At 46.6% G+C, this 27,648-nt stretch overlaps 2 protein-coding genes across 5 annotated transcripts in view; one reads left to right on the top strand and one right to left on the bottom strand.

Annotated features, from left to right (window-relative positions):
* Nucleotides 1-27,648, top strand: part of TMEM43 (transmembrane protein 43) — a 481,635-nt gene that overhangs the window by 110,164 nt on the left and 343,823 nt on the right. The gene's annotated exons all lie outside the window — the stretch shown is intronic.
* Nucleotides 485-26,083, bottom strand: SLC41A3 (solute carrier family 41 member 3). Of its 4 annotated transcripts, none has more exons than XM_064453728.1 (11): nt 25,937-26,083; nt 24,557-24,875; nt 13,969-14,076; nt 13,068-13,139; nt 12,134-12,278; nt 9,893-10,039; nt 7,139-7,283; nt 6,350-6,429; nt 4,417-4,551; nt 3,462-3,610; nt 485-1,379 (listed from the first exon to the last, which is right to left on the bottom strand). In XM_064453728.1, the coding sequence occupies exons 2-11, from the start codon at nt 24,845-24,847 to the stop codon at nt 1,194-1,196; spliced, it is 1,458 nt and encodes a 485-aa protein (XP_064309798.1). In that variant the 5' UTR covers nt 24,848-24,875; nt 25,937-26,083; the 3' UTR covers nt 485-1,193. The 4 variants fall into 4 exon arrangements, with proteins under 4 accessions (XP_064309798.1, XP_064309800.1, XP_009507499.1 ...); XM_064453730.1 differs by lacking the exon at nt 25,937-26,083 and adding an exon at nt 25,041-25,125; XM_009509204.2 differs by lacking the exons at nt 24,557-24,875; nt 25,937-26,083 and adding an exon at nt 19,561-21,520.

Genomic DNA, 27,648 nt, shown 5'->3' with positions numbered 1-27,648 from the left:
AAAGGTTTCATCCACATCCTCAACTCCTGACTCTTAAGTATCTTGCTATTTAGGGGACCCTACCGCTTCTTAGACTTCAGTGAGAATTGGCTGCTTTCAGCCCTGCAAGCCTCCCCGATGGGTTCCTGGTAGCACCAGATAGCCACCCTGGAGCAAGGACCGAAGTAGTCATCTGCCAAATCCTCACCCATCCCAAAACAGTCCTTATGAACGCACACAGATTCTAGACTCATCACAGAGCAATTGTTAATGAGTAGATGGCAACTGTGGGAGAGGGAATGGGCTTTAATTCTAGCCTGCAACATGTGGGCTGCAAAACAGCTGCTGTTGGTTAGTAAACACTGATTTTCCTGAAGCCCTATTAAAATTGAGTTGTCCAATCCTGAATGGATGAGAAAGAAGTGAGAAAGAAGTTCTATCTGACAAGTCTGAACTAGAAACAGGCAGAGCCACAGCAAGAAAAAACAGTCCCCAATCCTCCGCATTACCTTCTTTAACCACTTTATTTGTGTGTGTGTTTCTATAAACATTTTAACTACTGGACATTTCATAAACCGTAAAAACAAACCTTCCTAACCCCAAAATGCAATCAATGCAGTTTGTCGGTCAGACAGCAGTGACACTGCCAGGGCAGGTAGGCGGTACGCCTAGATAACCTCCTGCTGGGTGCAAGCCAGCAAGGAGCTCACTGCGTCAGATCCTGAGCGTCTGAGCGATGGAGACGAGACACGTTTAAAGACCTGGTTGCTCTCCTCCTCCATGGATGTTCTGGGAGAGAAAAGGGGGGCAAATAAAGAATTTCCTTTGATGGGAAGTCAGAGTCCGACAGAGAGGTTGCGACATCCACTTGCAGGACTGGATGCAGTGACCTCAGCAGGCTCTGGAGCAGCCTGGGCTGTGTCAAACCGATCAAAATGCTCATTCATTACAAATGGCCCAAATGCTCCTTAACACCTTGTTTGCCAGGCACAGGTGCGAGCAGCAGGCACAGCTTAAAACCAGCTTGCTGTGGGTGCTCGTTCCTCAGGGCGGGTGAGCCCAGCAGTAAGGCACGACAGGGAGGAGAGATGGGGCATCAGGGGCGGCAGGGGAGGCCAAATCCAGCTGGGGACCCAGCACTCATCGCCAAGTACCCTGTTGTCCCAGAGGAAAGCACTGTGTCGCATAAGTGATGCGGAGCAGCACATGGTCTCTCAGTTCCCCAGGTTCATGTCTGCACCATGGACAAGCCAAACCAGGTGGAAACAGACGGCCAGGAATCCGGTGCCCAGGAGATCCCCCAGGGCAGTGAGGTAGGGGATGGAGAAATTATCCGGATCCAGCGCCTTCCTCCACATCAGGCGCACAATTAGGTCAGCCACGTAGAGCAGGATTCCCACCTAAGAGGAGGCAAGACAGGCCCTGGTGTGAGGCAGCAAGATAACACACAGCCTCCCTCAGCTCACAGCCAAAATTACATGGCCCACGGCCAGGGTACCAGAGCTAATGGGGATTGCTGACCGTTGACACCTTCCCTGCAGAACCACCATTTCTCTATGGATGGAGCTTCACTGGGACGGGCGTAGGTGGCTCATGCCCTCGGGCACTGCATTGCCTGGCATCACCCATGGTACCACGGCCCCATGCTGCCAGCACAAGCATGGGACCACACTTGAACTGCTCCTCAGCATTGTGTGGCCAAAACAGGACTCTGGCCACACCAACAGCACCTCCCAAAGGTACGGTTCCCACTTCCTACCCCATGAATGGGAGTGCTCCCATTCAATCCATCAGTGCGAATACAAAGGCAGCCCCAAAGGGCAAGTTTGTAGCCAGATTTTTTTCTCTTCATCCTTCTTTTTCCCATTAGAAATTCAGATCATGTCTACTTTGTTTTTCCTAAAAGTCTCAGTGGACAACTGGAGTTTGAGGCAGTTTTTACATAAAAGTTATCCCAAGCAGCACTGACACGTTAAAAAAAGAAAATATTTTTTTTTTCATCTCAACAGTTTTAATATCTTTGTTGTGATTTCTTTTAATTCCTATTTCATTCCTGATTCTGATAAACAGACGGAGGAAAAAAATACTTCAGTTAAAGATTAAAGACTGTCTCATTAATTGAATTAAGAAGGGAGAGAGTTTGCACCCCACATCTGTTGTCCCTCCATAGGAGACCGCAGCACAACAGGAACCAAAGCCAGAGGCGGCATTTCTAAAGGTGAAAACTGCAAGTTGGGTGCGGGGAGAGGGAGGAGGAGAGATGGGGGAAGCAAATTAAATAACAGAAACTAAAGCTGGATGGAAACTCAAGAGTTTTATATAGGCCATTCCTCTGCCTCAATACAGGATTAAATATGCCCACATCTTTTCTGAAGGTCGTTCGTTTAACCTATGCTAAACAACCCTCAAAGATGGAGATTCCACACTCTAAGCAATCAGTTCTACAGCTCTTTTTTTCTGTTCTTGTTTTTCCCAAGGTCTAACATAAATCTCCCTTCTTCCATTTGAAACCCATGATTTCATGTTTCATCCCTAGTGACCACAGAGAAAATGTTATTCTGTCCCTCCCTACAGAAACTTGGTAGTTCAAAAGGCTGTTAACCAGATTTTTCTCAAGCCTCTCTTCTTTGGACTAGCTAACCCCAGTCCATTCAAACATTCCTCTGAGGTCATGTTTTCTAGGCCTCTGATCTTTCTCTTTGGGCTTCCTCCAGCTGACCCAAACTTCCCCCTCTCTTTCTTTCTATCTTTCTTTATAAAGTATAATGGAGGAGAAGGAAGAATCAGGCTGAGCGTATTCTCCTCCATTGGCCTCCATGGGAATCTTTCAGGGTCATTGGTGTTGCTGGGATTCTGCGCTACCCTGTCATTTATTCTGCGTATTTTCATGCTTGGCTCTGGTTGAGGAGTCACCTCGATGCATAAAGAGAAGAATAAATATTTTCCTTTACAACTGTGGCTATGCTGCTGGGCTTAGGGTTGTGCAAAGGTCGAGAAAAACTGATTGTTTACACATGCAAGGAATTCACCCACAGACATGAGGCTGCTTGTAAGGCAAAGCGACAAGTCAGCTACCTCACCCTGCACATTAATGAATCACTGATTTAAAAGAGCAAGTGAAGTCAGAGCCTCTGTGAGTTCAAGCAACAGCCGCATGCACTTCTCAGTGAGACAACAAAGTTTATAGGGCAGGCAAAACAGTGAAAGGGAACAGGCAGAACAGATCGGATGAACTGCCCATTGCCTACCCAGAACTTTTACTTTTGAAGATAAACTTCTTAGGCCTGGGTTTTCCCTTCGCTTTTGCCCATATGGCCCTGCCCAGAGGGATCCCTAGGTCTTCAGCATGATATGTGAAACTAGTTTCCAAAATAAGTGGGGAAACCTGCTGGAAGTTTTACTGTGACTCCTGTTTAGCCTGGAGACTGATTTGTTTTCACTGTGTCTGAAAGGTTCCTTTTGGATGAGAGTTTGGGGTTTACCTGCAGCAAAGCAGCAGTCAGATATAACATCACAAAGGTGAAGGACAGAGACGTGTGGCCTCCCTGCAGCAGATGGATGGTGTAGAGGAACACAAGGTGCCCCGGGATAACCAGGAAGAAAAGGACTCGGGCTGACTTGGAATTCACCTCTGCAGAGGACAGAGACAGAAACAGCAATGACAGCAGCTTACAGACAGTGGAAGGAGGACAGGACACAGCTGCACGTTTTAATGCATAGACTTGGGGCTGTCCCCTCCCACCAACCACATGGCTAATGCCTTTTCTAGGTCATGCAGAAACCTGGAGCATCTGCAGTATCAGCCCAGAAGCTCTGTCTAGCACTGAAACTATGTGCCAAAGATGTGTTCCACGCTGATCCACTCCACTTCTTCCAAACAATCCTCTCAGCTGCTCTCTGCCTCCCACTGCTTCTGCTCTGCCTTGATGCAACCCACTTTCCCAGTTTTTGGTTTGTTTTAGCAGTAACTCCCAACCTAGCACAGAAAATCAAGAGGAACCTGCAATCTCAAAAGACAACAGACCCAAGTCCAGTTTTGCTGATGCTTAGGCTTATCCATTGCTGAAGATGGAGGAATTGCTGCTTTTCAGCAAGGTTATGCTCTATTCACCCCACTGTCCACAGGTGATGACTCTAGGCTGGCCATGGTTAAAATGACTCTCTATTAGATCAAATCTGAGACTTTTTTTCAATTACTTTCTTTAGTGCTCCCTGAGGGCCAGTTTCTTTGCATGCCAGTGAGCAAGTATACCACAAGCTTTTTTAAAAGCTGCCCACTGCAAAGGCGCTTCCTCTCTGATCTGAATATCTTCCCTGTAAGGGGGAAAGGGAGTTCTGCCTTTGAAACCCACCTAGTCCTTTGCCAACCAGGCTTGATAAAGGAGCTATCTGTGATGACAGGCCTTGAGACATGGACACCTAGCGTTCAAGGTCTACCTGATGAGAAGAATGTGGTGCATGGGTTGGGCCAATTCTGCCTCATCTTGTATGGCAAAACTCCAGGCATGCTCCAGAAGTGCAGGAATGTGGAAATACGGCTGGCCTGGATGGCGACCAGGTTCCCTCCAACACCTATGAGAACAAACACAGGAAACCTCTAAACCACCTTCACTGCTGCAGGAAACATTAGTCTAAAACATAGCCCAAGGTGAGTCAATCTGCATTCACTTACAAGCTCACTGAGAGCAGCAGTGAGGGGAAGAGAAAACCTGATCCCACATGTCATGGTGATGCTGCGCTATTCACTTGGCAGGAACAGCTCTTAAAAATCAGGAAGGCTCCAGTGATCATCTCCTTCTGAGTGCTTTATTGGAAACATTTTCCCTTGCTCCCCACCACCGGCTGTAAATGCCACATGGCTTCTGAAGATGATGTAATCGCACCTGGTTTGACGCAGTCTGTGAGCAACACCTGGGGAAAGCATTGTAGGCAATGGCAGATGCCGCTCACAGACACTTCTTGGATTTACTCATCCAGAGAGCCATTATTGTTTAAAAAACAACAGACATCACAGAGAATGATTATAGGTTTGTCTGAAGGCATCTAACACACTTGTTAAATAAGAAGGAATCATATGAGAATGAATCAAAGCCCAAATATGTTAGGTAATTAAAAGGCAATTAATTCCTTCCAGATTGATTAATTCTAGCAAACATGAAAAAGCAGCTACATTTTCCAGGAGAAAATAGAGGAATGATGATCTTTGGAGCAAACCTCCACCACCCTGAGTATTTGCAGGGTAGAAATGCCACAGAAAAGATAACGGTGAGCCAGATCCTAGGGGCTTTTCATGTTTTCCCTTCCTTGAAGAAGGAAATGCTCCATCATTAAACGTGACATTTGCCAGAGCAGAATCAAAGTGAAAATACTAAGATGAGCTCAATATAGCTCAAGATGGGAGCCACACTTTGCAGGGCTCCCCTGCACATGCAAAGTGAAGAGCTACCTATGCAAAGACACAGAGCACTGCGTTAACTCTGCCATCAGATCTGCCGAACAGGTCAGCCGCCCCCACAGAGCGACGTCTGGGTCAATCATTGTTCAACTAAATTGCTGTTGACGTACTTTCCTAATCAGGCTCTTCGGCTGACCATGCTGGAAAGAGTTTGTCAGCAAGGTGGCTGTCTTCATGCAGATGCAGTAAGGTGACAGCTGGGTGACACCTTCTGACACTGCAAGAGGATACGACGCTTTGAGGGTGGCATGAGGCCAAGCCTGCCCTAAGAACGTGGGTTTCCCCTGGCATGGGCCTGGCCTGCATGAATGTTACAACAGCAGAAAAAATAACCCAGTGGATCCTCAGTGCTGCCAGGATCCCCAGCAGTTTGTACAGCTATGTGTGCGTATAAAAGTACTGTGAGGCTTCAAACCAATAGAAATATACACATGAAAATGTTGAGAGAGATATATATTAAAAATCCCTATACATAATCCATATATATAATCTTTTTTATATATACACACACGTGTAAACTTAATATATTAATCTTTATCAACAATCTGTATAGGAGATGATTGCACAGCTCAAATTGCTGAGTGGAGAGAAACAAGGAAAATGGATTTATTGTGACATCCTTAGTAGGTTTGATGTTACGAAAGTAAAGGTGTCGACGTAGCTCTTGGAGACAGCTATCAGGTGCTGTTAACCTTTCCCACAGCTCTGCCAGAATTTTTCAGCCCTGCCTGCTATTTTGCTCCAGAGATGCTTCAAGATATGAGTAAGCAGGGATGTAGCTTCACTTCCACTCGTGATGGGAGCAAGGACTTGAACACAGACCGCTGTGTAGGGGCAACAGTGGATATGATAACCCTTGGGGAGGAGGGGAGGTATAAGTAAAAGCAGGTGTATAATCCCCCCTGCCCAACTTACCATTAATCACAGGTGTGAAAACTGCCATGCCTTCAAAGTTTGGGTCAGTTACAGTTTTGTCCAAGATGAGCCCACCAATGCTGTTAAAAAAGGACAGACAATGAGGGTGGATCAATCCCTCTTCCCAGGGCAATTCCTATGCTGTGAAAATAGCACACAGATGACTTACTGCTTCTTCCCCATTGCCAGGGCTGGACGATTCCCCATTTACTCCTTCTACAGCTCAGTTTTCACCAACAGATAGCCTTACAGTTTTTGTTAATGGCATAATGAGATTACGAAGACCCCCTTGCCCACCCTTGAGCAAAACCAATAGCAGTGGCTTCATCATCCTCCCCAGGAGTTTTGCTACACTTCCATACTGGTCTTAGCAGTTTTAAAAAATTCTCTCCCAGATCTCAGGTGGGTCTGAAAGATGTTGCATAGCGGGAATGAACTACCTGACTCTACATTCACCAGTTTTCTGTCTTTACAGCTGGATAAAAATGAGGGTGAAGTCTGACAATTTGTGAAGGTCATCATCTCCCTTTTCAGTTTCTTGGCTTGCACTTACATGGTGCATGGATGTGTGAGTGAGACTTAAAATGATGACTTTCTTTTTCCAGTCATTTGGGGGCTCCTTAGCTGCTATCTCACAGCCTGTCGGAGGGCCACCAATGGCTAAGCCGCACTGGACAAATACTCTTCTGCTGTCCGTCCAGTTTCACTTTTGATGGCTTTCTAAATAAGCACAGGTTCTCTCCGCAGCATGCATATGCATGTGGGCTCAGGAGCAGTTCCTTGGTTTACCTGCTGATACTCATCGCAACAATGACCGGCTGCCATCCAGATTTCAGGACTTCAGCGAGGGAAGGACTTTGCTTGGCGATAGCAACCCAGAGAGGGATCATGACAATGAAGACAGCACAGATCAGAGGAGAAAGGTATTTCATATCTAGCAGAGAAAAGAAATCTTGAATTAAATGCCCATGGCTTCACATGTTGCCAAAATCATATTGCACAAAGTCTGGACGAAAGGCAGCATGGCTTTCGCTCAGACTGAGTTATGTTAGCAGAAAAATCACATAAACCAAGATATTCCCCACACAGCCACCTCACTCCACCACAGAAATCCATAATTAATCCCTGAAACTCACTGCTAGAGGATGTTATTTGAAAATCAGCAGGATTCAAAGCAAGTTATATTTGAAGATGAGCAAGTCTCCAATTCCATCTCCAACTAAGCAAGACAAAAAGTTAAAAAATTTCTGGCTTCAGGGTACAAATCAAACGGCAGGGCAAGGGGGAAACTCTGCGTGCAAGCTGTATCACACTTACGACAGACACCTTACGCCTTCACCTAAAACAATAGGTAATAGGTACTTTTGGTGGCAAGCTAGCAGAATTGCTGAGCAGCTGGTCTGCTCTATAGGAACAAATGCTCTTTTGCACGTATAAGCCAGTTAAGATCCAGGATTTCTTTTGTCCTAGCTTACATGAGTTTCCTTTAGGTGCTTTTTCCATTCGGTAGGGGCATAACCTTGAAGTGACCTTTAGAAGCAAAGGAATTAAAAAATAAGTAGATGTGCAGCACTAAAAGAAAATAAACATGACTCAGAAGCATGAGAAACACCTTCAAGCAATAGGGATGATGCCAATCCTTTTGATATAAAAATGCGTCTTCAACAAAGCTCTCCATCTGGTCTCTGTTGGGGCCAAAGCCAGTGGGTTGTAACGCAGACTTTGCAGGTAATCTGGGAGATGAAGCAGGCTCAAAGTGTGCATTTTTCAACATGACATTGCCAGGGCCTCGGGCTACCTGGATGAGATAGCAGTGATGTGATATCTTCCATGAATCGAGGGCTCTTACACAAAGAGGTGCACTCTTTACGTGCAGCTTTAGTTGGCACTGAAATGCAAACACTCTGGGGAGTAAATAGTTGCTGTTTTGTCAGCGCACGTTGCCACCTGGAGTCATTTAGGGCACATGGGTTGTATGACAGACTTAGCTGCTGTACTGGATCTCTCCCCACCCCCTTGTTGTTTTCGACAATTAATTCCTTCTTAAGTAATGCAGATACAGAACATTGGAGTCTATCAAACCTTATCAAAGCCCACAGAAAGACTCCTGTTAGGATGAACGGACATTCATTCTCCACATTCCAGTTTTGACACATTCTCTCACACACCGCCCATAAGCAAGCTGCAACCCTTTGGCACAGTTTGTATCGCCATTACACAGGACTGGGAAGGACCAGGGTTGATTTTTAAAAAACTGAAAATCTTCATTGGCAAAAGGGTATTCTCCAGAGGGAGACAGGGCTGCATCACATAGTACTCCAACATTTACAGACTCACACATATTTTTGAAGGATACATTTTGGTAGAACCCAGAACCTGTCACAGCATGACTGTCCCTTACTACACACTGGGGAGGGAAATAGATTTATTCATCCACCATCAACAGTGCCTTCCTCCTCCCTGCTTCACTTATTGCTCCCAATGACTAGATGTCTGTGTGCTGAGTACTTTCCATCTCAAGAGGCTATTTAAACTACCCTGAAAACATCACAAATGCTCTCTGGTCACAACCATAGAGGTTATCATGTTGTTCTGCCTCGTGCTCCCTGGGAGATATTATCAGAGGCATAGCAACTGAAAGACAAACTAGCTTTACAGAGGCAGGTGCGATGGCGTCATGGAAAAAGCCTATTAAAAAAACACACCTTGGAAGCTCAAGGAGGACTGGACACAAGAAATTCATGGGCCTCTCCCTGCAACGTGTCCTTCTCCACTCCCTCACTTGCTGGCATATGGAATGAGTTATGCTAACTGAGAACAGCTGCCTCGCCGCTTCTGCTCAGTCTGAAGCAACATTTTGGGTTTCAAATGATATTGAGTTTGCTGGATATTTTTATTTTCCTGTTTCTATTCTAGGTTAGGCTCACAGTAAATAGCCTAGCACTTTACAAGCAACAGTCAGGCATATATCACCAAGTTGCAACATGTTCTGAGCTTTTCAGTGTCAACAGGTGCCCAGGTTTTTGCCAACCAGCAGCACAGCTAACCCCATAGCCACAACTCCTACTCAGAGTCCTGCAAGCATAAAACAGTGCAGCACTGCCTCCCTACCTCCAAGATGATAATATCTTGTTCATCCACGACTCTCCACATGAGAAGATACAAGAATATTTTACAAATGCTAAAACCCTGAAATAGCTTTGTGAGGAAAGACCTGCTATTACCCATGCACAGAAAGTCATTATGCTTGACTAGCAACAGATGCAGGAACAGAGTCAGCGTCACATATGTCAACCTTCTGTTCCAAAGCTATGCAATACATTTGGGTCATTTCTTTGACAAACCCCCGTTGCGTTTCTTAGGCTCTGCCTTCCAGTTCGCTCCTAAGAGAGCCTGGAAAAAGCATCTTTGGTCATTTTTCTATGCCAGTGGCATGACAGCCTCCATTCTGAAACATCCCAGAAATAGGTAAGTGCCCTGCAATAATTTCACAAGGATTCATCACTCCCTTGCTGAGCTGCAAATCTCTGCTAAACACTGTACCTATGTATTTGAAGAGTGTACTGCTGATTCCCGCCAGCAGGGAAAGGGTTATCAAGTCTCCAAGGCTTGCTGCTATGGGTGTGGCGACGTTGTCTGGATTGATCCCAACTTTCCTTGCCCCGATGATCACACCAATCATCACCAGACCTACAGAAGACACAAAGCAGGCATCAGAGAACATATCCTGCTATGTTTCACCCCAGAGCTGCTGTTCTCGTTCTCAGAGGGACATGGGGTCTGGGAAAAGCAAGAAGCAGATTGCCTGTAGCAGTATCATGCAGCTGGAGATTGGACATCCCCAGGAATTTGTCCTTTTGCTTTCACCCACCTGAAGGGATTGACTCTGCCCTTATGAACCGCACTAAAGGCCCAGAGGCACACAGTCAAATTCCAGGGATCAAAGGAGATACCAGCAGGCGGCCCAAATGTAGAAGCTCCCCTCCTGAGCAGCCTAATCTTTGCTGCCTTGAAGCAGGACCAGGCACGAAGCATACTCATAGATAAACATACAGCAGGCATGCAGCAGCCTCCTGGTGCCATCCCCTGCTCTGGATTTCACAGTACAAAGACATTTTCCATATTAGACCAAAATTTCTCTAAGTTTGAACCCCCAAGGAGCAATGAGCTTCCTTACAGTAGCCTGAATTAGCCTTTCGGCCTGGCCATCAGACTGACCCCTCATGTCCCAGAGTCTTTGGGGCTGGTTTAATTTGCACTGGGTGGATGCTGATGCTGTGGGCAGCTCCAGAGTGGACCCCTCTCATCCCGCCCTCTGAGCTGTACCTGGAAAATTCAGCTGCTTTTCAGCATTGTTGAGAGAAGTTTTGCTTGCCCAGGTAAGTTAATGAGCACAAACCCCAAACCCTGATGAAGATGTGGGAATACCTCAGCCATCAGATCTCTCACAGGCCTGTGGAAGAGCCACCTGGAATAAACTCTGGCTGGCCAGCCCCCGCTGCTGTGTGACTAACAAGGGCAGCCTTGAGACAAGACACAGGACAAGTGCATCAAAGTCCTTCCGTGGCTGACAGGATGCACCAGAGGAAGCCTGAGAATTGGTGTTCCCTCCAGCTCACAATCTCTCTGTGCCTGTTCACACAGGCCCACCAAAGCTAAGCGTGCACAAGATCATCAGCACCCCTAAGAAATACCATGTGTGTGCACCTCCCCTGGTCCCTGGTACAACATGCCTCATACAGAAATACATCCTCACACAACATGGCATTCTCCACAAAAGCCCTCTCAGACACTCACGCTCCCCTCCCCACCACCCAGTTTATGCTGCTTCCTTTCCTGGTCATAAAAATAGCTTCCCATTGTGCACACCCACACAGAGGCTGCCTATGACCATGTCCAGGGAAGAAACTAATGCTAGCTGAAAGCCTGTGTTGGTACGGCAGCAAAGCCTCTGTATCACACCAAGCAGAAAGATTGAAGGGAAGAGTTTAATGAAAGCTGGGCTGCTGTTTTCCTCTTTTAACAACTGCCTCATCCCATGCTTTTCATCAAAGGCATCTACAATCACCCTTTGACTCCAGCTTCAGGATATGCACTTGGTCTAACTTGTCCCTTTCATTTAGAAAACTTGCTGTATCCAACTCTGCCAGCTCCCTCTATTCAGGGTACCATGCTGCCCTCACATGGCAGACCTACAAACTGATCATCTTCAGGCGACAGAGAGCAGCTCCTATCTGCCCAGCCTGCCAGGTTTCCCTTGCAAGGGGAATAGCCAGGGGAGTGGGCTGCCTGCCTCAGAGCTCACAGCAGGCAAGCCACAGGGCTGGCCACAATCCTCTGCAGGGTATTGGGTGACCTGAGTCCATCTCAAGTGTTGTCTGGAGTTGTCTGCTACAGACTCTCAATATCCTGCTTTGTGCAGGATTTAGTTTGCTCTCCCCTAGGAAAGCGCCAGTGTAGATGACTAACATGTCACCCAAGACACATGGAGAAAGCGTGTGTGCGTGTACGCCCATGCATAGCATGTGGCATTTTTCACATGTCAGGTGAAGTGGGACATTTTATTGCTGCTGTGGATGCCGAGAGCCCAGCAAACAACAGATCCTGGGAGAAGCAAAGGCAGGATGCAGAGGGGGTTAAAGCAGCAGACATAGGACCAATGCTTCCTGCATCCCTCCTCCCCATGCCAGACCAAAGGGATGTCAGCTGGGTCCCCTGGCAGAAGGGACACTTTATTCCACACCTGAGTGCTGTATATTTGACCTGAGGAACCAAACAACTTACCAAGAGAAAGTGCAGCTATGAAGGCTGTAGTCACGCTGCTGGCACACAGCACAGCAGCCTGGCTCAGCTCCACAGAGCCCTTGGAGATGGCTCCCAGGATCACAGCAGCAACAGCTGCCAGAAGTCCCACCACAGTGGCCTGGACCTGTGGGCCAAAAGACAGCTGGTGAGCAATCATCTGCATCTGCTCCCAGACAGTCCTGGCTCCATGTGACCACAGAATTTCCACACAGCTAAGCCTTGCAGAGATGCTGATTGCTTATGTATTTAAGCAGCATCCTTGTAAGGCTCCACTACATGCAAAAAAATCCTGACAAAGTTTGGAGAAAAACTCTGGAGGTCTGCAAAGGGCAGATAACATTTCAGCAAAGGACACCAAGTCCATCAGCAAAGGAATAGCCCCGGTCAACACAAAAATGGGCTCCCCATCAACACAGCACTCCCGGCAAGCTGAAAGCTGTGGAAGGAGATAAGGGAAAGCACACAGGCGCATGTTGCAAGCCCCGTGGCCTTGCCATGTGCAACCTCTAGGCTGGTTGCTGGATTTTAACAAGCAGAAAGAGCTACAAGAGTCACATTTCTCCCATCTCTCCCTCCTGCCCAAGGCTGATTCCCAAACACTGCCAGTAAATGACAGGCTTTATCTAGATGCTGTTGTGAAACAACGATTGTGCTGCAGCTCCCCCTGCAAAAGGAGGTTTTTTCATTATTTCAGTTTGTCCACAAAGGCAATGACTGTCTAGATGTGTTTTGCAGCTAAACTACAAGTTCTGGGGCCGCATAGAGCCTTATTGGAGGTCAAGTCCTGGGCTCTGCTTGACTCTGTTGAGAATACCTGCCCCAAATCAACAGCTCAGGATTCAGCACTGCTGGGAACAGATGCTGTCGGGCTGCAGCATAGCAAGAGAAAAGAGCCTCAGCTGAAGTGACTCACCTGGATAAGGGCTAAATTACAGGTGGCCATTTTCCATTGCTTCTGGGCATCATCCATCTGTCCGGTGTTAGCCTAGGAGCCAAGAGAGACACCCTGAAAACCTGTTCCAGTGACACAGGTGGCTGCTGAAGGCAGTTTCACCTGGTCCCTGTGGAAAAGGGGCTGCTAAAGCCAGGGACACCTAGTGCAGGTTGGCATCTCCCAGCCTTTCCTGCACTTCCTTCTTGACACATCTTCATCATGCTCCAGCCCAGTGTCCCAGTGTCACATAGAGGTGGACAGGTAATGCAGGGCACCCAGCTAAAGCAGAAGTGGGCACATCCACTGCATTGCACACAGACCAAAAGCTGAATCAATTAAACCATTTTTCATCTTTCATTCCCCCTAAATTGCTCTGTTAAGCTCCAATTTATCTCGAGACATGCAATACAAACAGCCCAAAGTAAACAAAACTGCTTAGGGAGATAAGAGAAATCAAATCCAGAGTAGCAAAAGCTACTGCAGGTCCCAAGAAGCCTCAGTCTGCTCCCCCCAAGGTAGGATTGCTGGGAAGCCCTGGGTCTCTCAAAGATCAATACCCACAGAAAAGCAATCCAGTACTTAAGCTGACAGCTGTGGAGCTCTGGCTTTGTCTCCTTCATGTGTCACAGGGCCCCAGATATCAGCAACTGACCACCGAGGGATTAATTCACCTTCAAAGCACAGATGGAAATTCTCTGTTCCAGTTACAAAATGAGGGCAAACACATTATTTTAACACTCACACACCACTAGTTTCTACTTAGGAGAAAAGGGCATGTCTCATACACATGGTGTGGTTATATAAAGGCAGAATCTCCTGGCATCTCCTGCTAATCCCCCCGTCCCCACACACACCCCACAACCACCTTGTCAACACTCACAGCAGTAGAGAGCCTGGATGCCAGCGTCATCTCAAGATTACCCTTCAGGCCAACCAAGGCAGGAACCAGGATGAAAACTTCCGTAATTGTCCGAAACACATCCCAGTGCTGGAAGAAAACAAAGGCAACAACCTCAGTTTGTGATGCTGACCAGTCCAATGCTGTTGCTTCAAAGGGGAGGGGGTTCCCACCTCGCCACCTGTTCTACAGGTGTCTGCTGCATACATAGGGGCAGATGCTGCCCTGGGGTGGTTGCATTTTGGGGTTGAAGGAAGCAATTTTTAGCTTACGATATTCTTTCTGATCTCATGCACTGCAAATCACTATCCTAACAGGGAAGGAACTTTCTTCCTGAGGGCAGCAGCAGATTTTGGAAAGCCACAAATTAAAATGTGCCTTTAGCATTAGCCAAGAACAACATGAAAAATAATTAGGGTTCACAAGCCAAACGAAATACAGCATGCTCTCCATCCCTTGTACTGACACTAGATACAGGAACGCCTACTGCTATCCAGACTCGTAAGAACAAAGAAAGATCTGGAAATGATCTACAACAAAAAGTTGTGTCTGTCTTTTTTTACCAAACCTCTAACTACGCATGTAAGGCTGGTGGTGGGAGGGAAGGAGATTTTTGTATCTCTTCTTCACAGGTAGTTCCTAAATCTTCCTGTTACCAAGCATGCTCCCAGCACAGCCGGAAAGAGGATTTTGAATTAAGATACACCATAAGCCCAAACTGCTGGGCCAATATCTTGATTATCATTGCTCCTCTGAAGCTGAACCTTACAAAGCTGTTGAATCAGCTGCAAAACAAGTAATATTCTAAAACCTTAAGAAACTTCACTGATTAACACATCTTCTCTCATTTATCTGTGCCTTGGATCATAATTCATTCACCCCGCTGCATTCAGGGATGTTGAAAAAATCCCACTGTACTCAGAGGTGTTCACATCAGGATGAAATCACAGTACGGAGCAGCTCACCATGAAGTAAAACCAACTAGCCCAGCATCTAAGAGCAGAATACAAGGAAATAAGAGCTGCTGCAATGAGTCAGACCAAAGGTCCATCTAACCTATCCTTATCTCCACCAGTAGTCAAATTCAGGAGTACAAAGCAAGAATCTAGAGGTACAACAATAAGATGGGATAATTCTCCTGTGTATTTTCCAGACTACGACTATGCCACAGGGTACTGAGCTGGCAGAGGTTTTCTGCACACTTACCAGTGTTCAAAGAATTTTTCTTTCAAGTACTCATCCAATCTCCCGCCTCCAACACATGTGCCATCCTGTGGCAAAAACTTCCATAGTTTAGCTACACATCATGTGAATGATCAACTTGTTCACTAATTCTAACTTGTCACTGGCTAGTATCATACAATGGTCCTGAGTTCTGGCACTAGATGTCAAAATGAACAGATCCCTGCCCACCTTCTCCACATCCACTGGGATTCTATAAACCTGAAAATCCAGGAGCCCGGCCAGACTCAGTAAATGTTGACACATTCAGCTGTCAGCCTGTTGGGAAATAAATACAGGGTGTAACGGCTTGATGTTTTGCTCTGCCTGTGCCATGGGAAGCTGTGAAAAGATGGTGGTCTGGCTGTCTGCTGGGACACAGCAGCTTCCTCACAGCTTCCTTCTGAGTCAGGATGAATGAAAGTGGGCCTGAGCCGGCCCTGAGCACACAGTGCAGGACACCCCTCAGAGGTGCAGATAACAGGCAAGACATTACTATCAATATAAAAAGGCAAATTTTCTGGCAGTGGTGACCTGGAAACAGGCACATTTCGAAATGGTACTGTTGAGTAAATAACAGACAACACAAGAACAGTCACTTTATTCTACACACCAGAATTTTGTTTGAATTTGTTAACATGGAACTTAAATACCTGAGAAAAGCTAGGGGTGGGCACCTTTTTTAAAGATTCAAATCCCCCTCACTCCTCTCTTTTTAAATAAGAATAAAGATCCAAACACATCTTTGACATCTCCAAAAGAAAGAGGGGAAAAAACAGACTTCATAGTCACAATGTAAAAAACCCCAATCATTTAAAATACACAGGTGTGTAGACATTCATACTTAAGTGCTTGCATATTTTGCACATAAAAAGACATATAAATAAAAAGCAACATAAAAATTCAACTTTTTGTATTTTCTGTGTATGTCACCTTTGGTAAATACGTCTTTGTCATATCAATATACTCTCCAATCCTCATGTTCATGATGAATTTTGCAGGTCTCAAGCCTTATCATACCATAAGTTTCAGCGTATGAGGTATGATTTTTTGGGACTCTCCCTTACATATAATTCCACTGAAAGGCTCTGAACAATTAATAATCACACAACTGTACTAATAAAAAAAGCCCACTTTATTACCTCCTTTTGAGTCTCGTTAGTGACTCACCAATAGCCTAAGGACAGATTCATAATGATTTACACCACAGTAGCCAGGAATTCATTGTGTTAGAGACTGCAGAAATACAGGATACTCAGGTGATCCCTTGCATCACCTTGCAGGACAGTCAGCTGGAAGAGCAGACGAATGTGGCAGGTTAGAGCTGTGCAGGCAAGGAGCTGCCTGAATGAAGGCAGCTGGATTAAGTCTAGGAAGCACCTCTGTCCTTTGAGATGAAAACTGGCTTAGAAGGAACAGAACCATTCCCTGAAGCATTGAAAACCTGTACAGGCACACTGAGCCAGAAAGAGAATCTTTCCCACTTCACGTCCCCATAATAGAGTTACAGTCCTAAAGATCAGCTCTGAAGAAACTTGGTTACCCCGTGATCCACTGCAGCTGGTTCCCATGCCAGCTGGATCTGCTCATGGGATCCCATAGAGGAAGAGAGGCTATGATGTACTGAGTCTCCCCAGCTGCTGTCTAGCCCTGCTGTTCCTCCTTACACTGTCCTCACAGTCCCAACCATGTCCTGTCACGTCTCCAGGACACCCATCCTCCCATGGCAGCAGCTAAGAAACCTCAGAAGATTTTCCATTGCCCTGAACAAGCCAACAGAAAGATCAAAAAGATCCTGGACTATAAAACACAAGCCAATTCAAAATCCTTTTCAATTACAATCATCTCATGGGCTTTTATTAACAAAGGACAGGAGTATCTTATGTCTGTGACTTTAATTTAGACTGTGTCCCACTGCACTGGTGTGAAAGGGGAGAATGAAAGGGAAGCTTTCCTCCTGAATTCTCTGGTTTGAAATCTGATTGCCCAGTCTCAATCTGATTTGTCACCTTACGGAAAAGAGTTGGCCAAACACTGCCAGGGCCCTCAAAGGTCTCAGCAATGCCAGCCAGCCTGGAATCCAGATCGACCAGCTGGCCAAGGATCACTGTAGCAGAGGCAGAAACATCCAGCAAGAAAAGACCCATGCCATGTCATCAGTCCTGTACAGAGGCTGCATCATCTCCACAACCAAGACGAGAAAATGGCAAATGGCGATTTCTTTGGGCATCCTTTTATGACAGTATGAGAGACCCAGGTTTGAGCCTTAGAGTCAACTAGACAAATCTCTCTTGTTGATTTTTGGGGTTTTTTTTTAACAGTAACATGTTCAGTTCTTGATTTCATCTCAGGACAGATCAGAAACTGCTAAAATCCTGAAAAGTTTGATAGGACACAAACAAGCAACTTCCACTTTGTTCTCCTCTTTACCACAACATCAGCCCTGCAAATGAGAGTGCCAGCTGGACTCCCAGCACAGACTAGATTATTTCAAGATATTTTGCATGTAATAAAACAAGGGCAGCACCATCAAACTCACATGTATGGTCTAGATACAATCTTTGAACTTGCCCATGTTTCTTCCTGTCAAAGGCAGACATGAAGTTTCCTAAGAATGTTTTGCAGTCACTGCAAATAGGGCAAAGCATTCCTCAGACAGATCAACCCCTGAAAAATGGGCAAATCACATACTCCTGGACTAGAAAAAACTGTAGTTTCAGTAGCATGAGCCCTCATGATTACCAGTATGAGTCTTATGGTACCTGGCCTCAAGCAAATAAATTTATTTGGACAGGACAGTGAGTCTAGCTCTCACACTTGCAGGAAGAAAAGCTTAAAATAAGCAGCTCAAAGACAAAAAGGCACAGAAGAATAATGCAAAACTTTAAAGGCTAAGATCTCTGGATTTCCCCAGCTACTGGTTTTGTTTTTAAATATGGGGTCGTTGATACCATGGCAGCTTAGCTCCCGAACATCTTTCCTACACCAGTTGTGACTCCCAATGCACTAGCTCCCTCCTCTGGGAGCTGAACCCACTGACTGACGACTTCTACAGTCCCTATTAATGTGCTTCATGCATGACCCTATTTCTAGGAGTCTAGTGAACAAATACACAAAATAGACTGCACTCTGATTTTTAAAGAACACATGCAACAATACAGGTATATTTCTGAATGGAGCCCAATTCTTAGCAAGTGCGTTCAATTTCTTTTAGACAAAGACCTTTTCACCTGCCAAGGGTATGGGGTGGGTAAGTACTATGTCTTTAGCCTTCTCTGAGATAACTGCTAACTATTAACATAACATCTTGGGTAGTTTTGAGAACTTCTGTAATGCTGCAAGACAGGTCTGTGCCTAAGCACAGCACAACGTAGAGACAACAAACACAGCATAGCAACAGGCATGTGCCACTCCAGTTAACCCTTCTTTGATATTCCTCATATGCCCTCTAATTCAACTTCTCTGCCTTCTTTGTTTCTCCCAATGCAAGAAAAAACAGCAAGGTATTGTCTTTCCAAACACTCAAGTATCCATATTTAGCTCCTGCTGTGGTACTAATGCCAGAGAATCCAATGTACTCCAGTGAGCTCAGAGTGCAGGATATATCTTTGCGAAACATTGCCAGCCTTTTGATTTGTAAATCCACTGGCATAAGAAGCCCAAACTAGATCAAACTTTGCATTTCTATTTGTGCTGCTGGTACAAAGGAAAGACAGATGGGATAGATTCTGGTAGTGGGCACAACAGCGTAAACCCAGCAGCACTCCTTGGAAGTCAATGGAAGTTATCCCAAATTTACAACCGCTTCAGAATGCGGCCAAGATGCACTCAGTTTGTAGGCAATGCTAATCTTTTTATACTGGCATGTCTCTCATCACAGTATCTAAATGCCTTCTAGACCAAAGATTACATGAGGTTGTTTGCAAAGAACTGAAAGCATAAACTTGCCTCTAAGTGAGACAGGTAGTTAATAACAACCCTGACCTAGATCTCCTTATCAGCAGTTTTTGAAGGAAAGAAATAATATCATGCAATAGGGAAATATGCTGCAGTCTGATCCCAGTTGCTTCATAGCAGTCATCAGCATAGTGTTTAGCAAGACACAGTAAAGGGAGCACCCAGTCTAATGCACCGAGGGCAGTGTCAGGCAGCCTGTCTGAAAGCCACTATCCCGGTTTACAAGAAGCCCATGTACTGATCTAACAAAGATGAATAGTGTCTCTCTAGCACAGGAAAAGCCTACAGCCACCCTGCTGACTGGCTGCTAGGACCACACACATCAAAACCAAAAACGCACAAATACTCAAGGTCAGTGAATTAGCACTACAAAGCTGCCTAACCACATGTACCTACTTGAACAACATCCATCAAGAGGCCAGCAGCTACCATGCCCAAGCCAGCCAGAAGGAACGGCATGAAAATCTGGGAGGCAATGGAGAATGAAGTCTCTGGGAGAAATCCACTGGCTGACCTGGTCAACTTGCAGGTGAAACCTCTCAGCTTCTTGCCATGGAAGCACAGTTCCAACTGTAACTGGGTGACCACCATGGTCAAACACTGTTACCCCATGCTCAACAAGGCAGATGAGGGGAGATCAGGACATCACACGGATCCTTCTGGTAGCTCTCTTTGAAGTCAAAAGAACTGTTTTTCCTCAAACTACAGCAACGATGCCAAATTGCTTTAGCTTCTTCTCCTCCTAGGAGCACGTCCAGAGGGTTGCAGCAAGGGTATCCTCCAAAACTGATTCAGCTGGGTTGAGCCCAGGTGGCAGCAAACTTGACAGACACTATTTCTCCAATTTATATCCAGGGGGAAATTAAAAAAGAGAAAAGAAGATTGTGGAGACGTCTGTGGATGAATAGAAATGAGCCCACACCCCATTCGGCTCCCACCACTTCAGTAAAAACCAGTAAGACCTGCTCAGGCTACAGCACTGAAAGAGTGACAGGTCCTGCAAGAATCCCTCAGCGTGCTCAAACGCAGTAGTGTCCTTTCTCCTCAGGTTACATTTCTTGTCAGACTGCGGCTCGCCTTTGATACGATGGTTTAATATGTAAGCCTGCTGTGAACCAGCCCCAGCTCCCTCACTTCCACCATAAGCAACACTGAACTTTTCTCACTGTCCCAAGGCCAAGAAGGTGGGGAGTTAACAACCAGGATCCATTTTGCTGTCCTTCAAGGTGAAGAAAAGTCAAGGAAAACATGAGTCCACACTTCTCACGGCTGACAGTATTACGCAGGTCTCATCCCCAGGCAAGTGACACAGCTAAACCAGCTGATGAGAGATTATCTGCCCTTCTAGACCCTGGCCCCTCTTGTCCCCTCCGTGGTCTGCGGGATGTAACTATCAGTCTATGGCAGCTATACCTCTGAATGACTGGCCTTCAGGGGAAAAAAAAATCCAGAGAACCAGCCAATAAGCTTCAAAAGAGAACACCCTTATCTGCTGTCATCACTTCAACTTTCTGCTAGTTTGCAAAGACCAAGATAAGAGTCATAGCCAGAGCTTATTTAAGGTAGCTCTGTAATCTCACTACACAGCAGGCAAGGGAGAGAAAGAGTAAATGTTTCCATGGCATGCTGTGAGCTGGTGTCCCGTCTCGAAGTGAAACACACTGCTTCTGCATGCTTCCAGGAAGATACTGTCTTTGAGAGAGGGGGTCTCACCTCAGAGTCTCCATGGTTAAACAGTGGACACAAGGTCAAGAACCAGAGCTGTATCATGGTCACATGCAGCCAAAGGATTTGTATCCTGCTCAGTGAAGACTTCAGCTCAAAGTCATGCATGTGGGGCAGGAGTCAGGGCATTCTGTTGGGGCTCCTTTCGAATAATTAATTTGGGCAAACTAATTGGATCAGAGGGTCAAAAAGCTTTAAAAGCACACTTTAGGATGGAAGGGTATGGGAATGGTTTAGTACATTGGCAACTGAGCTTTTTCACTATTCAACCACAGGTTCAAACCCAGCCATGCCCCAGTGAAGGCAAACAAGTCAATGCAAGTATTCAGTGGTAGGCACGAAGGATACAGGTTTCTCAGTCCAGTTCAAATTTGGTGTTTAAATTACATTGCCTCACTAACACTTTTTGTACTGATCAACCCCTTCCCTGACACTCTCTGCAGAGAGACATAAAGATTCATGGCTTGTGGACTCACTCTGTCCTTGTGACAGGGTCCCCAGCGTGGAGCTAAATGCATCAGCAGGGTTGGACTGAACAGAACAGGCTTTTGCCTTGCAGATAAATAGGAACTAAGGAAGCTCTCAGCCATTTGGATGGTGTGTTTCTTTTGGTCTGAATTCACACAAACCAAAGCATGAAGCCTAATGGGCTGAGATGGCTCAGCAGATCTCTCTGCAGGCATGGCAGGGTGGAAAACAAGCCCTAGCTACAGATGACAGACTTGTCCTTTGCCGCTTTCTAGGTTGATATTTTGGTACCACCCCCAAAGCCTTCTCCACTCGCAGCTGGCTTGGTGTGTACATGTGTCTCTTCCACCTAACAACGGTCCATTTAGCTGAAAGCTAACAAGGGAGTACATTTCAGCTAATCTAACTGGGAAAGAAAAGCCACAATAGCTGGAAGAGGGAGGTTAATAAAAATCCTGTAATAACCACACACGACCCAGCCTCTTTATACAAGCCAGGAACTGAGAAGTGACAGCATGAAGGCCCAGTTCTGTGTAGAGGCTCACAGAGGCTTCAAGGAAATAAAGGACAATTTCTGGACAACTATTACAGGTTTTCAAAGGTCTGATAATGTTCATACCTAGTCCCACATGCCACTGTTTCTGCCAGCTGGATTACTGACAGGCAGAAACATTAACGTAAAGGAAATATTAACGAGCCAGAATGACTCAAATAGCATTAAAACCACAGAAGCCACACATCCTGTACTAAAGCATCAGCCTGGCAGGATTTATGAGTTTATCACGCTTAGGCTCTCTTTGTTTCTAAGCAAGCACCATAAAAAGCCTTCAACCGACAAATCAGTATGCAGAGAAGGTAATTGGTTCAGGTGACCTGTGTGTGTACACTGGGTCATTTTATTACGCGTTTAAGGAGCCTCTGATAAAGATCCACACCATATTTCCAGCAAAGAGATGCATCGTATTTTCCTGGCAAAGAGACGTACCATATTTGTCCACAAAGAGATGCATCAGGTTTAAGAAGAAAAAGAGCATTGCTGAACAATGTGGGAAACAATTATAACTAGTTGGGGAAAAAAAACCCACCTCATGGCTGCACACTACTCATCACGGCAAAACCCAGGGAGGTACACCGCTGCCCTTCTCTGCACACAAATACACTGTATGCCTGCGCTTGCAAATTACCCAACAGGTAACATTGCCTTGGAGGAGCCAAAGCAGAAACAGCCTCTCTGGTGGGCCCTGACCCTGATCAAGGACCTCCATCCACTGCCACGCTATAAAAAAAGAACAGAAAGATGACAAGTGCCAAATAACATATTTTCAGATGTGCCTTATCATCCCTGTAAAGAAGGGACAGGGATACCAGTGAGTGCTCTTACAACATGGCAGTGCTAGCAACAGACAGCGCTATTCTGACTCCTTAGACTTATGGGAGGATGATGCTTTTCTAGGACTATACGTCCCAGTTGTTAGAGTACTATCACTCCTTACTCTGCTAGCTCTCTGTCAGATCAGGCTGTGTATTTTTGTTCTTACCTTGCTCCTCTCTTCCCTGCTTTAGGAAAGGGCAGAGAAGAGTGCTTATGTGGAGAGATTGAGAGCAAGTAGATAGAGAGGGCCTGGGGCCCAAAGCCTCGCAGGGTCTCCTGTTGCCCCACAGAAGCAGCAGCAGGGGCAGAGGCCTGGAACGGCTTAGAAAGGAAGGGCAGCTCCTAGCAGCAGCAAGTCCACAATGACACATGCTGAAATAGTCCATGACCGTGCATGAAAAGTCACTGTGCTAATTGCCAAAGGCCTGCTTTTCCTATGAGATGTTGCATAGGTTGATTTCCCAGGCTTTAACTACTAACGAAAGCTCTTTGTGAGGTCTTTATTTGCATAAAACAGAACTCAGGCTTTTACAGTTTCAGAAGAGTATGAGGTTTGCTTCACATTCTGTTTATATTAGTGGCCCAGTCCTTCATAGAAAAAAAATACTCTAAGGGAAGAACATTGAAAGAAAAATGCTTCTCCAACATCATAAACCCATCTGCAACCTATTTCATGCTTTAGTATCTCACCATAGGAAGTAGATGCATTTAATGTTAGAGATCCATTAGTCAGGTCTGAACAGTCTGAAAAATAAAAATGAAAGTGGCTGCTCAAGGCTCAAGACTCTCAGGATAATGTCTAATGAGACAAAAAGTAGTTTGCCACTGGGGGCTAGATTTGCCTTGGTGTTTTCTGATCTGACTAGACATTATTCTGGGTACTGAGTACATGCTAAGGTCAGTTAAGGATACTGTGTCACTCTTAAGCCTTTATAGCTCTTCTAGCCTAGGGAGATCAGCCCAGGGCTAATAGCAGAACACAGCTCCAGATTTGTGAAAGTTGTCAATGCAAGCACAGTGGTTTCAGTGCCACTGTATCAGACCGGTCAGGGCACTCTGACCCAATGGCTAGCTCATCAAATAACATGGGTTAACAGAAAGGCACACAGAAGTGTCACCTAGAGTACAAAGGCATAGCAATTTATACTCTGGAAATTAACTGCAGCTTTAAACTGTCTAAAATTAGGTACTCACCACTACCTTAAAGCTCTGTATTGCTGTACTGTAGGAGGAAAGATCCGGTCCTGACTGTCACAGAATCAGAAATCAGACTGGAAAAAGACTCAAGGATTTGAGTCATCTGCTACAAGGCTTTACAAAAGGATGTGGTGCACAGGCTGGTCTGGGCTGGTTGTATGAAGTGTTAACAGTGCTAAGCTGGCCGGCTCCTTGCGCAATGAAGCAGGGGATGCAGGACTTTCCAGAGCTACACCCAGGAGTGACACAGCTGTATCTACTGCAGGAAAGTGCTACGCCACCACAGCCCTTGGGGCTGCAGCTCAGCCACCCTCTTTCCAGGAACAAGGTGAGATCTTTGCACAGGACTGTATCTTCCTACATAGATGCCTGAGATCCTCTGTGTGCTCTTTAGTAACAGTAACATATTGTCTTTTATCTCCAAAGAAAAAGGGCCAGAAAAACACCACACGCTGTCTCCTGAGAGCTGCACAAAAGTACATAATAGCCAACTTTGAAGGACATGTTGGCATGCAAAACTGCTGCAAATCCTCCTTTACTTTGCCATCCTCAGAGCAAATCCCCTGCCTCTGAAGAAAAGGCCCCCACCTATCCCATGTCAGGTACATCAGATCAGTTTCTTTCCCTTACCTGAACATAATCCAAAACCATGCCTGCCAAGACCATGCCAAGCCCTGCTAGAAGGTATGGCAGGAGCACTTGCAGGCAAATTGCAATGGCTGACTCTTCCTTTGACTTTGCCATGGCCGCTTTCTCCTCAGCCGACAGCTTCTGCTGTGCATGCAGAGAGACATCCTCTGCCTCCTGGCTGCCAAGTCGACTCTCTCTGCGTTTGCCCTTGCTCTTTGTTTTGTGCCTGGATCGCTCTCCATTCCTAGTCCTGCCCTCTTTTCTCCTCTGCCGAACTTCCTCACCTTTCATGGTGTCTTTCTTGAATCACGGAGTTTATCTGAAAAACAAAGTCAGAAACAATGAGATAACAAAAAGAGGCATCAGATGGGTCAGACACAGGATACCCTTTGGTGTTTTGTCCACTCCACTAACCTGAAGGCAAACCACCACCTACACCCAAACCCCTAGATGCTCTGCTGACCCAAACGCTAGTATAGTGTACCTTCAACTTTGTATAGTGTCAAATCAATCTCGTTTCTGTAATTGCATCTCTTCCTAGGCCTGTGTTCACACTGGAGTGCTTGCTGTGCATCCTGGCTCTCACTCTGAGAACACCTAGAAGGATGCAGAAGGTGCTACACACAGTCTGAATTCTGGACCCACCAGCTCTCACACTGGGAGTTATGAGAACTGAGAAGCCCAGCAGCATCCAAACCTTTTTAGGGCTGACCCCTAGCCATGAAAGGGGAGCAGTTCATACCCAAGCATCCTACAGTCCAGCAAAGGACTAGCATACCTAGGATAGTACAGGTATATACTATGCATAGTACCTAGCACCTAGTGTAGCACAGCTAGCTGTCCACCACTCTTCAATAACAAGATAATTCTTTGATCTTCTTTCTAATCCGGATACTTTTTCTTCCTTTTGCACCTCAGCTGACACGCATGCACTATGTGACTGATCTATCTACAGAGAAGCTGCCATAACCCCACAGCATCCTACAAGAAAAAATAAACATGCAAAATTGTTAGCAGTTACCCTTTTCATGCCATCGCATCTCATTTCTTGATATAGCTGTCATTCATTCTGCCTGCCCCTCTGCTGGCCCAGGCAGTGCCCCAAATCTTTCCCCGTCACCCCCTGCCAGCACCCATCTGGGTTAACCGCTGGAAGATGTTTCTCCGATGCTCTCATTTTCAGGATGGGCCCCTAACACTCTAAGCCCCTGCACTACCCCAGGTAGGATCAATCCTCTTCTTGCCCAACATCTGGGGAGCAGAGGAGGCTGCTAGGAGGCCCCAGTCACGGCTGGGGGTGCGGGAGGAGGGGTGGACAAAACAAAGTCCCCCTCTGCGGGAGGAGGAAACCCAGCCCCCGCTCCCCCCCGCAGCGCTTACCGGCTCCTTGCCCTGCCCGGGGCTCTGCCCTGCGCGGGGCTCTGCCCGCAGGGCCGCGGGCGCAGCCGGGACGATGCGAAGGCGGGAGGCGCCCGCCACATCTGGGGCGCGGCGGCGCGGCGCGGTTCCCGCCCTGCGCGGCAGCCGCGGGTTCGAGCCCGGCCCCCGGCGGCGGCGGCGGAGGCGGTGCGGCGCCGTGAGTGGCAGCCGCCGGGCCTGCCCCGGAGCCCTGCAGGCACCGGGGTCGGGCAGGCATCGGGGCGCACGCTGGCCGCTCTCTGCAGGCCGGCAGCTGCTGGAAGCCCGCTACGCTGTCATTATTATTAGACCCCTTTTGTACCCCAGCTGCCAGAGGACACAGCTCGGGGCGGAGGGCGGGGTGTGCATTACCCAGCAAGGACGGCTCCTGCTCGGAAACAGCCCCCTAGGAGGAGGCGCTCGGGGTACCCGGGGTGCCAGGAGTACCTCCTGCTGCCCCGCAGGGACGTGCCCAAGCCTCCGGGCCTCCTGCCACCCCTAGAGCCCGGGGAGGAGGTTATCGGAAAGGGCGACAACTTTCAGCGCAGGCAGAGCGAGGAGGAGGCTGCAATTAAGAGCTGAGGAAAGATGTTTCCTCTATGGGTTTGGTTTTTTTTTTTCTCCTTATTTTGGCATTTGTAAGAGCTGTTGTTGCAAGCTTCTTGTCAAAAGCCTGCCTCTGCCACAACCGCAGCAAAACTCCCGTTGATTTTTTCTCCCTCCCACATTGAATCATTATGTTAGAAATGTGATTACAGCATCCATCACATTTAAGCACATAAATCTCATTAAGCGCTGAAGCAACCGTACTCATGCAAGTCTCCTGAATCATGCAGCTCAAATTTCCAGAACAATTGAAGATATTAAATCATACCTCAGTACCAGAGCAATCTTATATCCTGCTGAGGTCTCTCAGATGTCATGCTACGCTAAAGGGCTCTTACTGATAAAATGGTGTCTCTGGGCCTGCGAGCTCTGGCTCAAAGCAGGGCACACCAAAGGGAGTTGAAGGTTTTTGTAAGTGACAGTAACAAAACCCTGCAGCTGCTGCGTGTTGAGGGTGCGCGTTAACTGTTGAATGTCACTGCTGCAATGGCAAGGCTTAAATTTCAGCTCACTTGGTGTAATTTTATGTCTTCACTTTGCAACCGATGCTTCCCTGAGAGCGGTCAGAAGACGGTTTTTCCTGTGAGAAATAAGAGGGGAAGGGACATGGATTAAAAAATATAGCAACCTTGCCAAGACATTTTTAGACCTGTTAAATGTATTCTGCTATCACTTTACCACTGAGCTTCAATGAAAAATATCTACAGAGCAAGCAGAAAGTCTCCTGGGGAACTTGATTGACAAGGGCATTTTCGTAATGGCTCCAGCTCAGGAATGTCACCATTCTACAGGGATCTCCCACCTGGGCCCAACCATCAGCTACCACAGGGGCTCCCAGCACCCTGCCAGATCTCATTCTGTGTGCAGGAGCAGACATAACTGTCTGGCTTGTGTACTGTGTCCTCATATACCAGTCTGAAATCCCCGGGGTATCACCAGCGGGGACGTGTTTTAGAAGGCTGACTTTCAGCAGCGGCACAAAGCTGCACTTTCTCAGAAGTGCAGCAGCGGTGTTTAGATAGATCCTGGCTTTGACGTAAGGGAATGGTGGCTGGACCTTGATTGCAAACACAACTCCTGTCACTCTT

Source organism: Phalacrocorax carbo, chromosome 6 (genome assembly GCF_963921805.1).
Source record: "Phalacrocorax carbo chromosome 6, bPhaCar2.1, whole genome shotgun sequence".
Classification (NCBI taxonomy): domain Eukaryota; kingdom Metazoa; phylum Chordata; class Aves; order Suliformes; family Phalacrocoracidae; genus Phalacrocorax; species Phalacrocorax carbo.
Note: the sequence above shows the minus strand (reverse complement) of the source record. Positions and strands in the feature narration are given on the sequence as shown.

Bases quoted from the DNA above. Each gene is read 5' to 3' on its own strand.
- SLC41A3 (XM_064453728.1), bottom strand. From the start codon at position 24,847: ATGAAAGGTGAGGAAGTTCGGCAGAGGAGAAAAGAGGGCAGGACTAGG. The intron at 14,077-24,556 runs GTAAGGGAAAGA...GTTTTCTTCCAG, and splicing joins TGGTTTTGGATTATGTTCAG to CACTGGGATGTGTTTCGGAC. The intron at 4,552-6,349 runs GTAAGTTGGGCA...TTGTTCTCATAG, and splicing joins TTTCACACCTGTGATTAATG to GTGTTGGAGGGAACCTGGTC.